The sequence below is a fragment of the Oncorhynchus nerka genome, linkage group LG12, assembly GCF_034236695.1.
Source record: "Oncorhynchus nerka isolate Pitt River linkage group LG12, Oner_Uvic_2.0, whole genome shotgun sequence".
Taxonomy (NCBI): domain Eukaryota; kingdom Metazoa; phylum Chordata; class Actinopteri; order Salmoniformes; family Salmonidae; genus Oncorhynchus; species Oncorhynchus nerka.
The window spans coordinates 32,186,734-32,203,348 of NC_088407.1; the positions used below are offsets into that span (position 1 = coordinate 32,186,734).

General features: G+C 40.9%; 1 protein-coding gene across 3 annotated transcripts in view; it reads right to left on the minus strand.

Moving 5' to 3' along the window:
- The window catches only part of LOC115138095 (DENN domain-containing protein 4C-like), a 78,539-nt gene that overhangs the window by 47,055 nt on the left and 14,869 nt on the right, over positions 1 to 16,615 (minus strand). For 2 of the 3 annotated variants that reach the window (XM_029674574.2, XM_029674572.2), the window contains exon 2: positions 791 to 1,101. In XM_029674574.2, the coding sequence (XP_029530434.1) occupies positions 791 to 1,089 (299 nt within the window). In that variant the 5' untranslated portion in view covers positions 1,090 to 1,101. Of the gene's footprint in view, positions 1 to 790; positions 1,102 to 13,504; positions 13,579 to 16,615 lie in introns of all 3 variants that reach the window. The other variant, XM_065025503.1, reaches the window with a different exon arrangement.

The window sequence follows — 16,615 nt, forward strand, 5'->3', positions numbered from 1 at the left end:
TTGGAACTACCTAAATCCAAGATGGAATTTTCACTCTCCACTCCAAGAAGTGTAAGTGTCCTTTACTAGCCTATAACTAGCCAGAATATGATTATGTAATTTATTTGGGTAAACACTTTATATTTAATCTGCTGTTTACACTCTAGTCAGTGACAGTTGAAGAGAAACATGTGCGTTCCCAATCAGTCGAGCCAAGTAACTGGAAACTCCAACTTGTTGTTTTGGTTAAGAAGAATGGAGATATGTGGCTAGCAAATCTAACAGCGTAGAATGACAGGCGCCAACAAACCCCCCGGATCAAGGCTAAACACTCATTTGAGGATAGTGGTTGGCATCACTCTTTCAAAACGCAACACCACTGGGTGCTGTTATTTCCCTGATAGAAAGTTAAGTGCTTTAAAATGAAATGTGATTTATTTCACAAATGGGGGGGTCGCATTCAATTAAATCTAGCAAATAACCCAAAAGCACTGCAAATAATAAGCAAGCAATAGGCCTACATTGCAGAGGGTTTTTCCACAATAGCTCTATAATAGACTAGAAGCAATTTTCATTACAATTTTCTCTCCTATCGGTGTTGTTTTCAAAGAAAGGGATTAAGGTAGATGTACTTTGCAGCTCTATTAGAGATGACTATTCTGGTAATTGGTCTCATTGGGACGAGGAAGGGATTCTGAGGCTATGGTGCACCTGTTTCAGAGTTCACCCTAATGATGCCATTGTGAAACACCCTTTTTTTTTTTTTTTTTTTCATTTGGTTTCACAGTAGAGCGCACACAGACGGACTCACCCGATGTCGATGAGCGGGGGCTTGTCGCGGTCCCTCTTGTAGCAGAGGAACAGCTCGTGGCTCTTAAGGCTGCCGTGGTTGAGGTTGGCCTGCTGCCCACTGTAGGTGCTCTCCATGCAGGTGAAGCCCTCGGGAACAGTCTCTCCCGCCGACTTGTTGATGACGGCCAGGTCAGTAATGGGCGCCTTAGGCCCGCTGGACTTGGTCTCCGACAGGTCCTGCTCCAGGGGCGTGGACTTGTCCGTCAGCCCGGCCACCACAAAGTAGTCGGTCACACGGTGGCCCTTGTCCTCAATCATGGCTGGTCGTGCCTGGGGAGAGAAGAGGCGGGTGGGGCAGGGTCAAAAGTGAGGTTAGAGGTCAGAGAATGGGAACATGTTTTTTGTTTGTTATCAAAGTAGGGATATGTCTATGGAATTTGGGGCCTTATCCAGGCCTTCTGTAAGAGCAATGTAGCCTAGGTCTTAGTCTATAAATGGTACAGAGCAAGTCACATGGGAACGACCTGCTCCTTATATCACACAGGCACCATGGGACAGTCCTTTACATTCTAACAGTGTATGTGGAATCCCTAATGACTGTATACGTGTCGAAACAGCATCCCACCATAAAGTACTTAATATACCTAAAGAATGACAGGGGTCTTGTGAAACGACGCAACTTATTCACAAACACTCCCGTCACTGTATATCACTTCCCAGTCCCATACTAAGGAGCGGCAGAGCCGAGCGGAATGCAGCAAAACACCACTGTAAGCATAAATCAAGATGACACGAGTCTTACAAAGCATTCTCTGGAAAACGAGAGCATGGGGTCCTGTTATTCTATTCACTTGGGATATAAAAACGCTTGCTTCCCGAGATTCAAGACGACCATATGCTAAAGCTCGGCGAGGATTAATCAGATGCTTCGATTTCCTGCTGTAGAAGAAGTAGAATGATCCATCAATTAGCCATAACAAGCACTATGGCATAGAGGTAGTAATTAGATGCAATTAGTCTAACAGCTAATGGAGCACGAACCCTCTGCTCTCAGTGAGAGGGGTTGGAAACTATCACAGCTTGTTTCTTCTGCTGGTAGATATTATAACTATAACTTGTTATAGTCTGTAAATGACTCAAATCCCTCAACATCTTCCCTGAACAAGCCATTTACTGTGCACAATAACCACAGGCATAAATACTGTCAACGGTAGTCTCAAATAACATGGCAGCAGAAGTCCCAGGTTACCTTGCTTGTGGGAGAGTGGTGGACTAAAGACGGACTATTTTCATTTATACAGTTAGAATAACTACTTTACGGTGCAAAAAGAGGTTATTCAGGCGTCCAAGAAAAACACTGGGCTTTGGGAGGAGGATACGGCAAAATGAAGCAAACGGCTGTCTAAGGAAGAAAGAAAAGCTAAGAAAGCAAACATCCCATTCTCTTCAAAGAGAGGTGGAAAAGCATGCAGGAAGTGACATTTTCCAGTCGTGAGTCAGCTGCAGCATGGGGCAGGAGCAGGAGAAGAAACGTGGCCCCTCTGAACTGAGGGAGGAGCACCCGGCAGGCTCTGGACTTAATGTAGCCCACTTCATAACAGTGTTTAATAGTCTCGGTCTCAGAGACTTTTAGCGCGGCACCGTGACCTCGTCCTTGACACTTGTATGGTCAGAAGTTATCTAGTGTTTCACGCGTAGGTTGATGAGGAGATGCTATCGAGTACAATACAGGAAAAACCAAATGGCGTGAACAAGCACACACGGAAGTACTGAAATATCACCATACTCGACGCAGAAACACACCAAACCCATCACATTTTAGAGTGTCAAACCTGAATGTAGGCCCTACAAAAAAAATGCCTTCATAATCTGGATCCAATTTGAATGACGGACTCTAGTTTGCATTGAAAACTGAACAAAAAAATTAAAGCAACATGCAACAATTTCAAAGGTTTTATTAAGTTACAGTTCATGTTGGAAGATCTGTCAATGGAAATACATTCATTATATGGATTACACATGACTGGGAAGGGGTGCAGCCATGGGTGGGCCTGGGAGGGCATAGGCCCACCCACTGGGGAGCCAATCATTCCAACAGCCAGCATGCCAATTGCACGCTCCCTCAAGGCATGAGACATTTGTGGCATTGTGTTGTGACAAAACCGCACATTTTAAAGTGGCCCTTGTAATGGTTCAGCACAGGGTGCACCTGTGTAATGATCATGCCGTTTTTCAGCTTTGTGATATGCTACACCTGTCAGGTGGATGGATTATCTTGGCAAAGGAGAAACGCTCACTGATTGATATGTAAACGAATGTGCCATTTTTTTATAGAAAGAAATAAGCTATAGAAAATGTTGGCGATTTTTCTTTTCATCTCATGAAACATGGGACCAACACTTGCGTTAATATTTTTGTTCATTGCAGTTGATAAAAGAAACATTGGAGGGAGAGCGCAACAAAACAGATACACAGCCAGAAGACCGCAAATTATTCTTGTTGTCTCCTGGCTGTGTATCTGAAATCGTAACACTACAGAAAACAATAACATTCTAGATGATTCTGTGCTTCCAACTGTGTGACAACAGTTTGGGAAAGGCCCTTTCCTGTTTCACCATGACAATGCCCCCGTGCACAAAGCCAGGGCCGTACAGAAATGATTTGTCGAGGTTGGTGTGGAAGAAGGCCTGCACAGAGCCCTGACCTCAACCCCATCGAACACCTTTGAGATTAATTGGAACACCGACTGCAAGCCCAGCCTAATCGCCCAACATCCGTGTCCGACCTCAGTAATGCTTTTGTGGCTGAATGGAAGCAAGTCCCCGCAACAATGTTCCAACATCTAGTGGAAAGCCTTTCCAGAAGAGTGGAGGCTGTTTTAGCAGCGGGGGGGGGTACCAACTCCATATTAATGCACATGTTTTTGGAATGAGATGTTCGACAACATCATTTTGGCAATGTAGTGCCCCTAATAAATACAACACAGCCTTGCTGACAACCCTGTCTAAAAAACAGTTGATTTTATGATTTTAACCGCTTGGAACTTTGTCTCCTGACCACGCTGCTCTGCTCGTAAAATTATTCCCAACTCTAACCACCAAACTCCTATTAGGTAAACTATAATCTACTTGAATATCGAGTTGAATCCCTCTCTCACCTAAAATAAATGTATAAAAGATGGCGATCATTTTTTAAAAGTTCACTGTTATTGTCCATAATTGTCAGTTGCACGATTATACAATAATTGTGCCAGCCCTGTCGACCAAAGACTGGGACCTCACAACAGGGCTGTCACCTAGGTTACAGACTACAGTACATTTGTACCCCTGCAGTTGGTTCCATAAAGAGACATACTACTCTCTCACCATGTCAGAAAGGTGACTCAAACTGTGCCCTGTTTGTTCCAAGTAAAATGTCATGCACTAGGCTACATGGGTATTGCGTCCTGTCTGTACAAGGAAAGGACGGGGACAAGATGTACTGAGTTTTGCACTTGTGCATTCACAACTATACATATTTGGACAGGAGCAATAATGAATCACATAAGGTCCACAGTAAGTGAAAGGGTATGTATAAACTCAAACAGCCGTGGTAGTTGGCATGCCATGACGTCGGTGTTTATTGGGTTTTACTATCCTTGTGGGGACAAGGAAAATTCTGACAAGTGCGGACATTTTGCCGGTCCCCACAAGAAAAAGGCTATTTTAGGCATAGGGGTGAAATTGAGGTTTAGGGTTAGAATTAGGGTTAGGTGATTCTCATTAAACCAGCTTTAAACATGTCTGTAGCTAAATGTGGTTACAAAACCATGATGCATTTGCAAAAATAAACTAATCACTCTGAAGACTAAGATGTCTAGTTTTTGGCAAAGTGTCTAATTTAAAAATATATATATATATATTTGCCAGAATGTTGTACTTTTTCACTGTTAATTCTTTTTACCTAAATGTGTCTGGACTAAACTAGAGTCATTCTCTACAATTGTACTTAAGAGAAACCAAATGTGTTTGAATAAAACAAAATATGTTGCTGTAGTTTGTCCATAAATCATAAAAACGTAACAAGTCAAAGTTAACATTAAACTAGAATATTTATGTCACTTTTTCAAGTTCCGGTAAAAACGCCAATCAGTTTTAAAAATAAAGTTGTATTCACCCATGATGCATCATCATAGTCCTTAGATGAGCACAAGTTAATTTAATTTACTCTGTTATTTCCCAGTACTACCTAAGAGCCTGAGTGGTGCACCCCTGTTGGATTCCACCCCTCAAAAGGATTGCATAATGGTCCAGAGCGAGACAACACAGTTTCATGTTAGGTGAACGATCAAGGAAGAATGACTCAGAGTTTCCACAAACAAGGCAGGCAATAAAAAACGCCTTTAATGAGGGAGGGGTGGCGCCCCCTCTGATGTGGTTTGGTTGCTCCATGGTAAAAGAAGTAAATGGAAATGCTAAAGTTCCCTGGAGTGGTCAAAGGGGAGGGGGAGGTGAACACATTGGCTCTTCGGCTAGCTTCATGGAGGGTCATTCCACCTCAAAAAGCACAAGGAGGATTTCCAAAATAGTTTTTGCATTAAGGGACAGGTAAGATTACCATTCCTGCAACATTTTAAATATATATAATTTGATTACTGAGAAATTAAGCTAATTAATTGCACCCAGATTGGCAATTCTCCATTATAGGATTCCCATAATATTCAATAGAGAGTTCCCAACGTCCGATGTGGACCCAATTTCTTCCTTACAATGATTAAGACACGAGGAACACAAAACAACGGTCAAAAGCCACACACGGACCCCCACGCCAACACCACCCCAACAATCACCATACAGTATGTTTTGGTATACAGCCATGTTTTGCCCACTAAATGGCACTGTTTCTACTATATGTTTTATCCAGTCAGAGAATGCCAATAACTACATATCCAGAACAAATTCACCATTATGGTCATGATTAGGGTTGGTTGGATTAGGATTGGTTGAGATTCTGGGGAACCTCCCAATCAGCATGGACTAATCTAAGACTTATTTCTTAAAAAAAAATATATATTAAAAAAATATGGGAGGGGGGGGGTTATTTATTTATTGTCGCTTCCATCAATTGCCTGCATCATTTCCAATTCCCCATATATTTTTGGGATAAATATACACTACTGTTCAATAGTTTGGGGTCACTTAGAAATTTTTTCCCATTAAAATGACATCAAATTAATCAGAAATACAGTGTAGACATTGTTAATGTTGTAAATGACTATTGTAGCTAGAAACGGCTGGTTTTTAATGGAATATCTACATAGGTGTTCAGAGGCCCATTATCAGCAACCATCACTCCTGTGTTTCAATGGCATGTTGTGTTAGCTAATCCAAGTTTATCATTTTAAAAGGCTAATTGATCATTAGAAAACCCTATTGCAATTATGTTAGCACAGCTGAAAAGTGTTGTTCTGCTTAAAGAAGCAATACAACTGGCCTTTAGACTAGTTGAGTATCTGGGGCATCAGCATTTATGGATTCGATTACAGGCTCAAAATAGCCAGAAATAAAGACCTTTCTTCTGAAACTCGTCAGTCTATTCTTGTTATGAGAAATGAAGGCTATTCCATGCGATTAATTGCCAAGAAACTGAAGACCTCGTACAACTCTGTGTGTCTCACACACACACACATCTTTTTAGAATATAATTTCCTTTATTATTCCCAGCAAACCATACCACCCCTCCCCCAATTGGAGTAAACTAAATAACAATAACACTTAGGCTTTCTATTTGCCATATATTTTTCAACTGTGTCCTGTGATGCTTCACAAAAGTACTGAACCTTTCTATTCTCAGAGTTTCTACAGATTGTAAATTAAAGAAACATTTTTGCTAAAATAATTATATTATTTTTCAATTGACTATGACTTTTCAGATCACCCAGTAGTGCGAATGTATCTGCAGCATTAGCTCTAAATAAATGTTGCAATTCTTCAGCCATTCTTGGACCTGTGACCAAAAATGAGCTACATCTGGACAGTACCAAAATAAATGATCTAATGACTCTGCCTCCTCACAGCAAACTCTACAGAGCTTGTATTCCCCATATACAGTTGAAGTCAGAAGTTCACATACACTTAGGTTGGAGTCATTAGAACTTGTTTTTCAACCACTCCACAAATGTATTGTTAACAAACTATAGTTTTGGCAAGTCGGTTAGGACATCTACTTTGTACATGACACAAGAAATGTTTCCAACAATTGTTTACAGACATATTATTTCACTTATAATTCACTGTATCACAATTCCAGTGGGTCAGAAGTTTACATACACTAAGTTGACTATGCCTTTAAAACGTCTTTGGTCTAGGGGGCAGTATTTTCACGTCCGGATGAAAAGTGTGCCCAAAGTAAACTGCCTGCTACTCAGGCCCAGAAACTAAGATATGCATATAATTAGTAGATTTGGATAAAAAAAACACTGAAGTTTCTAAAACTGTTAGAATAATGTCTGAGTATAACAGAACTGATTTGGCAGGCGAAGCCCCGAGCACAATCCCCCAAGGGGAAAAAAATTGAGGTCATTGTGTTTCCCAATGTTTTCAATAGAAAGCCCTATTCATGAGGAACCTGGTTGCAGTTCCTATGTCATCCACTAGATGTCAACAGTCTTTAGAAATTGGTTGATGTTTTTCTTTTGAGAAATTAAGAAGTACAGCTGTTCTTTGTAAGTGTCACTCCAGGTGGACTCCACTGTTTGGTGCGCGTGAACTGGAACGCACTTCACATTGTTTTTATCTGGTATCAGAAACAGTTTATTCCACCTTAAATTCTATAGATTATTTACGTTTTAGAGTACCTGAGGTTGGATTAGGAACGTTGTTTGAAATGTTTGGACCAAGTTTACAGGTAACTTATTAGATACTTTGTAGGCATGTTGGGCGAGTTGAACCCGGTGTATTTCTGAATCAAACGCACCAAATAAATTGAAATGTTTTGGACATAAAGGACATTATCGAACAAAAGGACCATTTGTGATGTTTCTGGGACATTTTGGAGTGCCAACAGAATAAGATTCTGATATTTCTGACTTTTGTCACGCTGTCTGGTTGAAATCTGATTTTCATGTGTTTGTATGCAGGGCGCTGTCCTCAGATAATCGCATGTTCTGCTTTCGCCATAAAGCCTTTTTGAAATCTGACACAGCGGCTGGATTAACAAGAAGTAAAGCTTTATTTTGATGTAATACACATACATTTTCGTGAATGTTGAATATTGATATTCCTGTAGTTTGAATTTGGCGCGCTGCCATTTCACTGGATGTTGTCAAATCAATCCCGCTAAAGGGATTGGCACGTGAGGGGATCCATAAGATGTTAAACAGCTTGGAAAATTCCAGAAAATGATGTCATGGCGTTAGAATCTTCTGATAGGCTAATTGATATAATTTGAGTCAATTGGAGGTGTACCTGTGGATGTATTTCAAGGCCTACCTTCAAACTCAGTGCCTCTTTGCTTGACATCACAGGAAAATCAAAAGAAATCAGCCAAGACCTCAGAAAAAAAATTGTAGACCTCCACAAGTCTGTTCCATCCTTGGGACCAATTCCCAAACTCCTGAAGGTATCACGTTCATCTGTACAAAATATAGTACGCAAGTATAAACACCATGGGACCACGTAGCAGTCATACCGCTCAGGAAGGAGATGTGTTCTGTCTCCTAGAGATGAACGTACTTTGGTGCAAAAACGGCAAATCAATCCCAGAACAACAGCAAAGGACCTTGTGAAGATGCTGGAGGAAACAGGTACAAAAGTATCTATATCCACAGTAAAACGAGTCCTATATCGACATAACCTGAAAGGCCGCTCAACAAGGGCCGCTCCACTGCTCCAAAACCGCCGTAAAAAAAGCCAGACTACGGTTTGCAACTGCACATGGGGACAAAGATCATACTTTTTGGAGAAATGTAATCTGGTCTGATGAAACAAAAATATAACTGTTTGGTCATAATTACCATTATTTGGAGGGAAAAGGTGGAGGTTTGCAAGCCAAAGAACACCATCCCAACCGTGAAGCACAGGGGTGGCACCATTTTATTTATTTATTTTACCTTTATTTAACCAGGCAAGTCAGTTAAGAACAAATTCTTATTTTCAATGACGGCCTAGGAACAGTGGGTTAACTGCCAGTTCAGGGGCAGAACGACAGATTTGTACCTTGTCAGCTCGGAGGTTTGAACTCGCAACCTTCCGGTTACTAGTCACACGCTCTAACCACTAGGCTACCCTGCCGCCCCAACATCATGTTGTGGGGTTGCTTTGCTGCAGGAGGGACTGGTGCACTTCACAAAATAGATGGCATCATGAGAAAGGGAAATTATGTGGATGTATTGAAGCAACATCTCAAGACATCTATCAGGAAGTTAAAGCTTGGTCGCAAATGGGTCTTCCAAATGGACAATGTCACCCAACTTATTGGGTGTGCCAAAGTTGTGGCAAAATGGCTTAAGGACAACAAAGTCAAGGTATTGGAGTGGCCATCACAAAGCCCTGACCTCAATCCTATAGAAACTTTGTCGGCAGAACTGAAAAAGTGGGTGCGAGCAAGGAGGCCTACAAACCTGACTCCTTTACACCAGTTCTGTCAGGAGGAATGGGCCAAAATTCAACCAACTTATTGTGGGAGGCTTGTGGAAGGCTACTTGAAACGTTTGACCCAAGTTAAACCATTTAAAGGCAATGCTACCAAATACTAATTGAGTGTATGTAAACGTCTGACTCACTGGGAATGTGATGAAAGAAATAAAAGCTGAACTAAATTATTCTCTCTACTATTATTCTGACATTTCACATTCTTAAAATAAGGTGGTGATCCTAACTGACCTAAGACAGGGCATTTTTACTAGGATTACATGTCAGGAATTGTGAAAAACGGAGTTTAGATGTATTTGGCTAAGGTGTATGTAAACTTCCGACTTCAACTGTATATAACATTCTATTGGTTGCAAGAATTTTGTAGAATAATTTAAATAGAAAAATTTGAAGTTTTGAATCCGGCGCCGTTGTGCCATGGAATCGGTACATCGAAGATCTCTTCCCAACTATTTTACAATTTACATGGCGCAGCTGTCAATTCTTTGGTCCTTAAATGAAACTGGTATATTTTTATTTATCACAATTTTCTTGAACCCATTTTGGTCTTTAATGCAGGGCCGACAGACAAGTTCCTTACTTTTTCCCCCGTCCATTTTGCTTCTTCCATTTTTGTGGTAATGCTGCAATTAGTTGGTTGAAATTTTGGGTAGAGCAGACAGTCTCTGTTAGCTGCATGTGTGACATAACTCCACCAGTCCTGTTTATGATATAATTCAAGTTTTTTTTATCAATTAGTATATTTGAGTTTAACCACAATATTTGCTCTATTATGTGCTCTGTCTTTTCAGGTGGATTAAACTGAAATTGCAACCAACTTTCTATGGCTTGTTAAAAAAATAACGATATTTTGGAGCCGATTTCATTTTCAAATAACCGAAAGTGAGCGGTTGTAATCTGAATAAAAGGAAAAAGGCCATTTTTGTTCATGGGGTGAGACATTCTAACTAATTTACTAGAGAACCATTTCGGATTTAACTATAACTTTTGTATGACTGATGCCTTTAGTGAGAGGTCTGATGCTTTAATATTTAACTTCTAATGCTTTAATATTTAATATCTGTCCTCCTAATTCATATTCATTATATAAATAGGACCTTTTCATTTTGTCTGGTTTGCCATTCCAAATAAATATATTTTTTGCTCATTTAATTTAAAAAAACGGTCGCTTGGTAAACTGTGATGACTAAAGAGTTAATCAGGGTGAATTTTCCACAAATAGACAGGTATTTTCCTTTCCATGGTATCAAGATCTTATCTATTTTTGCTAACTTTCTATTAAAATGTATTGGAGTGAGATCATTTATTTATTTAGCCAAGGGCTTTTCAGCATCATGAGTTTCTATTGGTTGAGAATGGATTGAGGGGCTGTTTCCCGGGAAACAGATTAAGCCTAGACAGAACAGCCAAAAACTCAATGGAAAAACTCAGTTGAAAATGCTTTTTAGTCTAGGATTAATCTTTGTCCAGGAAACGGCCCCTTTGAGTGTGTGGTGTATTAGTTAGACCACTCCTGGTGAACAAAAGCAAACCATTATGGTCTCTAATGGTCTACAATGGTGAAAGTCCCAACATCACAATGGCACTGGTATTGGGTTTAATGGTAAATGTCACTTATCATAGAGATTTTTCTAATAATTGTATTGGAAAACATAATACTACCACGCAATGGTTTATAATTGTTTTATTTTATTAGGGTTTTCGCCGCAGTTTCGTCTCCAGCCCATTTCTCCAAGTTGTGGGCTTGTAGGAAAAGTATTCATGAGAATTGCACCATAGGAATAAGCCCTCTCAGAGAGCTGCCATTTGTTAGACTTTTAAAGGAGAGTTGGGTTGAACCATTAGGTTTCTAGAGAAGGACAAACTAAATTGCTTTCATGGAGGACTGGCTTGACTTGTGAGGATGGCCACACAATTTGTCATCACCATGAGCTAGAGCTAATGGTTTTCTACCCACTTTCAACGAAAATATTGTGATCAATTTAATAAACACGAAACCAGCAAACTGGATACAAGGGTGGGTAGCAGGAATAGCACTATCTACTGGGTAAAACCTGGTACTTTCCCACTCCATTTTGGGAATTAGGGCAAGAGACTTCAAATGTCTAAATTCTCTGAACAGGGGAACATAGCCATTACCAAAATCACTAGGAATACATTATAGTATTAAGAAGCAATACTCTAAACCTCAGCTTCATACTACTTGTCAGACATGGAGAACAGATACTGGTTGTTGGGGTGGGACTGGCATGGGGTGTGGGGGGGGGGGGGGGTGTCCATGGGTGGCATTCTGAATTCTTGGGGAATTCCTCATGTATTACTACTCACTGGTAGGAAGATGTTGTCCAAATCAGACGATAGGTGCTATATTTAATTAATATTATCTGAAATCAATTAGCTACATTTTTTCAGAGTTCAAATTATATTTCATGAAATAATGTTACAGGAATGCTTATCTTATCGGTTTCTAACTGCAGAAAATATTTCAGAGCAATCGAAGATGGGTGGCGTCATGGCTTGCTGAAATGACATGGAACGATTCTGGAGAGAGTGAGTGGGACTGGGCTTCAGGATCAAACGAGCTGAGATACATCCCACATAACATGCTCTTTCCCTGAGCTATTTACTTTACTCAGAGGAGGGCAAAACCACAGGCAGCAATTCTTCCTCTGAAAATGTGTGTGTACAAATCAAAATGCAGTCAAGTTTATTTTGCTTTGAGCAGTAAACAAAGTTCTCATCCAAATGAATCTGGCCGTGCATTCACATACCACAAAAATAATGGTGTTTGTCCGGACCCCTTCACCATCCAGATAGTGAGTTAGTTTGATTGAACAGAGTCCTTAGTATGCTATGCAGTGCACTATAGCAGACAGAGGAGACAAGCCACTGTTGGTACTACTTTCTGCAGAGATTTAAATCATCGTATCCATGGTTACACCTCACAGTTAACAGTCAGAGCTAGCTTTCATTCTTAATAGACTTTTTGCCGTGTAATAAAGCACACCATTAAATGTGTTCTAGATCAATGCTCTTATGGCACAGAGAATGTGTTTGTCTGGCGGTGGTTAGTGGACTTGTGACTGGAAAACAACTTGTCTTGTTAGTCTTTAATGCATAGAGGGGTATGGCTCTCTCAAAGCCGTATCAGACGTTTCGCATCAGAACTCTGAAGTAGTACATCAGGCTTTTAAAAAAAAACAACCCTGGTCTGTAACAGTGGTGTACAAAATATTAGGAACACCTGCTCTTTCCATGACATAGACTGACCAGGTGAAAGCTATGATCCCTTATTGATGGCACTTGGTAAATCTACTTCAAATCAGTGTAGATGAAGAGAAGACAGGTTAAAGAAGGATTTCTAGGCCTTGAGACAATTGAGACATTGATTGTGTGTGTGCCATTCTTAGTGCGAATGGGAAAGACAAAATATTTGTGCCTTTGAACAACATGGGCCAGCATACCTGTGGAACGCTTTCGTCACCTTGTAGAGTCCATGCACCGACGAATTGAGGCTGTTCTGAGGGCAACTCATATAAGGAAGGTTTTCTTAATGTTTTGTACACTCAGTGTATATATACACCTTACAGCTCAAGGTTTGAAAAAGCTACTCCCACCTCATATATTTCAGATGTCATGAAGAGTTAAGACTTCAGAGTCAACATGCTTGCACGGGTAATCGAAGATCCATTTGAATTGCGTCATCTGGCATGCACACTCACATGCACGCTCACACGATTAAGGATGAAGGCTCAGGTTCATACTGTTCAATTAAATGGGTATTTGCAGCAGTCCAAACAAAACACCCAACTTAAGTGGCTGATGTCATCAATAACATATTTCACACACAACTGGGAGTGAGTTATTTATGCATCTTGGTACCATATCTAAATCATGCATTGGATTACCAATAGCTAAACGAGGCTGAGCTGCATTGTCTTTTAATGCAGCTTGCTAAGTGCCATGTGACAATTAAAACATACATATTGATGGACTATGGACACAATGTCATGATAAGTAGGCCAGTAAAATCCACTGTAACAAATCATATTGCCTAGCTGTTGAATACAATGATCTAGTCAAACCATACATTTACAATCTACCTGGATTATTGAAGACCAAGTCCCAGACAAGAAGCATTTTTTCTTCTTCTTTGGATACTTAACGGTAGAACACTCTGTAACAAACAAGAGACCATTATTCTCAAGCTGATATGGTGCCAGTAGGAGTCAGGAGCAAACTGTTATCACAGAGTGGTGGTGGGTATGACTCACGGTCATGCTATGGCCATGTCAGCTTCCTGGCACTGTGGGCACAGATGCCTGATCTTTGACATAAATAAACACACACGCGGTTGGTAATGAAAGGATCCACAAGACAAAACGCAAACAGAAATCTACAAACAAACACTGTACAAGTCCTGCCAACCCACAATCCTGCCAACGCTGTTACCGGCCCTGTTAACTAGCACTTGTATTTTGCCTCGCCACCCTAGCCTCGCCCTCGTTTGGGTGCTAGCTAGGTACTGCTAAATATCAACAGCCAATCCAGTAGGGTCTGGAAGCTATAGCGTGCTTCGATTTGTCAATAGCACCGTGACATCGCAGAGTATTTGCATAAAGTTCAGCTTTCCGCAATTTAGTCTCCCCCGTTCACGTTTCCACAGGCTCGAAAAGCCCAACGGTCACCCCGCCCACTTCCCTTCCCTCCATTGAAAAGTAGATGCTTCCGTCATTTCGTCACCCCCATCGTGTTATGTACCGTTAGGCCTTGTACTTGGTAAGGCTCAAACAAAACATATCCCAATATTCGGAATAGTAGCCCATTAGTCCCATCAGCCCACCATTAGGAAAAATAATCACACTTCATCATCCTTTTACATTCAACTAAATCTCCTTCAACCACAACAAATAGGCCTATATAAACTACATTATGAGTATGTAAACTCATGCACACAGAATCTCATATCAAACACAACCTTGAATGGAATTCAACTGAGAGGAAATGTCCCCCTTCATAATACTGCCTGGTTTGGATGATGATTCCTCTGTTCCCCCTGAGCTAAAGATGGGACTTGAGTTCATTGAAACAGAAGCAGCATCATCACGGCTTTGTATTCAGCACACGGTCCTGGCAAAGTGTTTGGCTCCATCGACGTTTCCCTGACAACAGCACTCTCAACCAACCCCGTCGCTTGAAATTCTGCAGCATAGTGGATTACCTGTTGAACACCTGCACCTATACTTCGAAATGGACCCCCAACAAAACACACGCGCATGTACGCACCCCACACAACACGGTCAGTGTGTTGTAGGGAGACGTGAGAAAAAGTCAAGGTGTCAAGCTTGAGAGAGAACAACTCAGTGAAAGCAAGGTGATATCAGCTGCCTGCCAATCACCTAATCCACCAGGCCAAGCCTCACTAATGGCTGTCCTAATGGCAGAGGCCCACATCACATTCCTCCGGACAGTGAAAATTGTCAAATTAAATATATGAGAGAGAATATATATTATATATAGTACTGTTCAAAAGTTTGAGGTCACTGAGAAATTGCCTTGTTCTTGAAAGAAAAGCATTTTTTTTTTACCCATTAACATAACATTTGATCAGAAACACAGTGTAAATGACTATTGTAGCTGGAAACAGCTGATTTTTAATGGAAGATCTACATAATGGGCCTCTGAACACCTATCAGCAACCATCACTCCTATGTTCCAATGGCACGTTGTGTTAGCTAATCCAAGTTTATCATTATAAAAGGCTAATTGATCATTAGAAAACCCTTTTGCAATTATGTTAGCACAGCTGAAAACTGTTGTTCTGATTAAAGAAGCAATAAAACTGGCCTTCTTTAGACTAGTTGAGTATCTGGAGCATCAGCATGTGTCGGTTTGATTATAGGCTTAAAATAGCCAGAAATAAAGACCTTTCTTCTGAAACTCGTCAGTCTATTCTTGTTATGAGAAATTAAGGTTATTCCATGCAAGAAATTGCCAAGAAACTGAAGATCTTGTACAACGCTGTGTACTACTCCCTTCACAGAACAGTGCAAACTGGCTCTAACCAGAATAGAAAGAGGAGTGGGAGGCCCCGGTGCACAACTGAGCAAGAGGACAAGTACATTAGTGTGTCTAGTTTGAGAAACAGGCAGCTTCATTAAATAGTACCCGCAAAACACCAGTCTCAACGTCAACAGTGAAGAGGCGACTCCGGGATGCTGGCCTTCTAGGCAGAGTTCCTCTGTTCAGTGTCTGTGTTCTTTTGCCCATCTTAATCTTTCCTTTTCTTTTTATTGGCCAGTCTTTACAACTCCGCCTAGAAGGCCAGCATCCCGGAGAAAGTTCTCCTGCAACAGGGTGATCAAATTAAGATCCTACATATGTAGGCCACATGCGCACACACACTGGGTAGAGGATGTGTGTGTTTCCTATATTTAGGCTACCCTGAACACAAACACACACTAGTAAAATAGAAGACAAGCACAACGTATTCTCTTTGTGGACAGACTGTGCAATGTACACAAACACTAGTGCTGCCATGGCAACCCAGCCCCGAACAATGCCAGGCAGCCCTCATGCCACTCGTGTTGTTATTCTATCTGGGAAGGGGTGAGTCCAGGAAATCGATCCGGTGTGGTTCTTTAAAGGGCATCACGTGGAGAATGTATGCCTACGTGAACTCTGTGGCCTACAAAATAGTTCAATGAAGACAGTAAATAACAGTAAATAAAAGCGGGTAAGGGTCGTTTTTAAAGTACACCTTAAACATTCAGAAAGCAAATAAAAAAATTATTCTCAGCCATAAACTGTGCGCGCCTGTACTTTGGGAGAAGAAGGGATTAAAATTAAAAGCCTTTGAGGACATTGTAAACAGAAGCTGGCATGTGCTCCTTTCACGTTTCGCCATCTTGTCTTGTGAGGATAGCGGCCCTGTAGACTACAGGGAACATGAAAGGGGCATCGGCCAATCAGATTGCGTAGCCAAAACTAACCGTTTTACAATCGGACATCAACATAAATGACTCAGCAATTAATGTGTTTAGACAAAACATGGACTCTAAAACAACTGCAGGCCTCAGGCGTGGGCAGGTAGGGTCATAAAAATACATCCTCGTACAACGAGAGCATTATCAAGCACAGTTTAAATAATATTAAAGGCCAATTGAACTGGTCTGTGAAATGTCCATTGTGCTACAGTCTTTCCTAATGTTTTA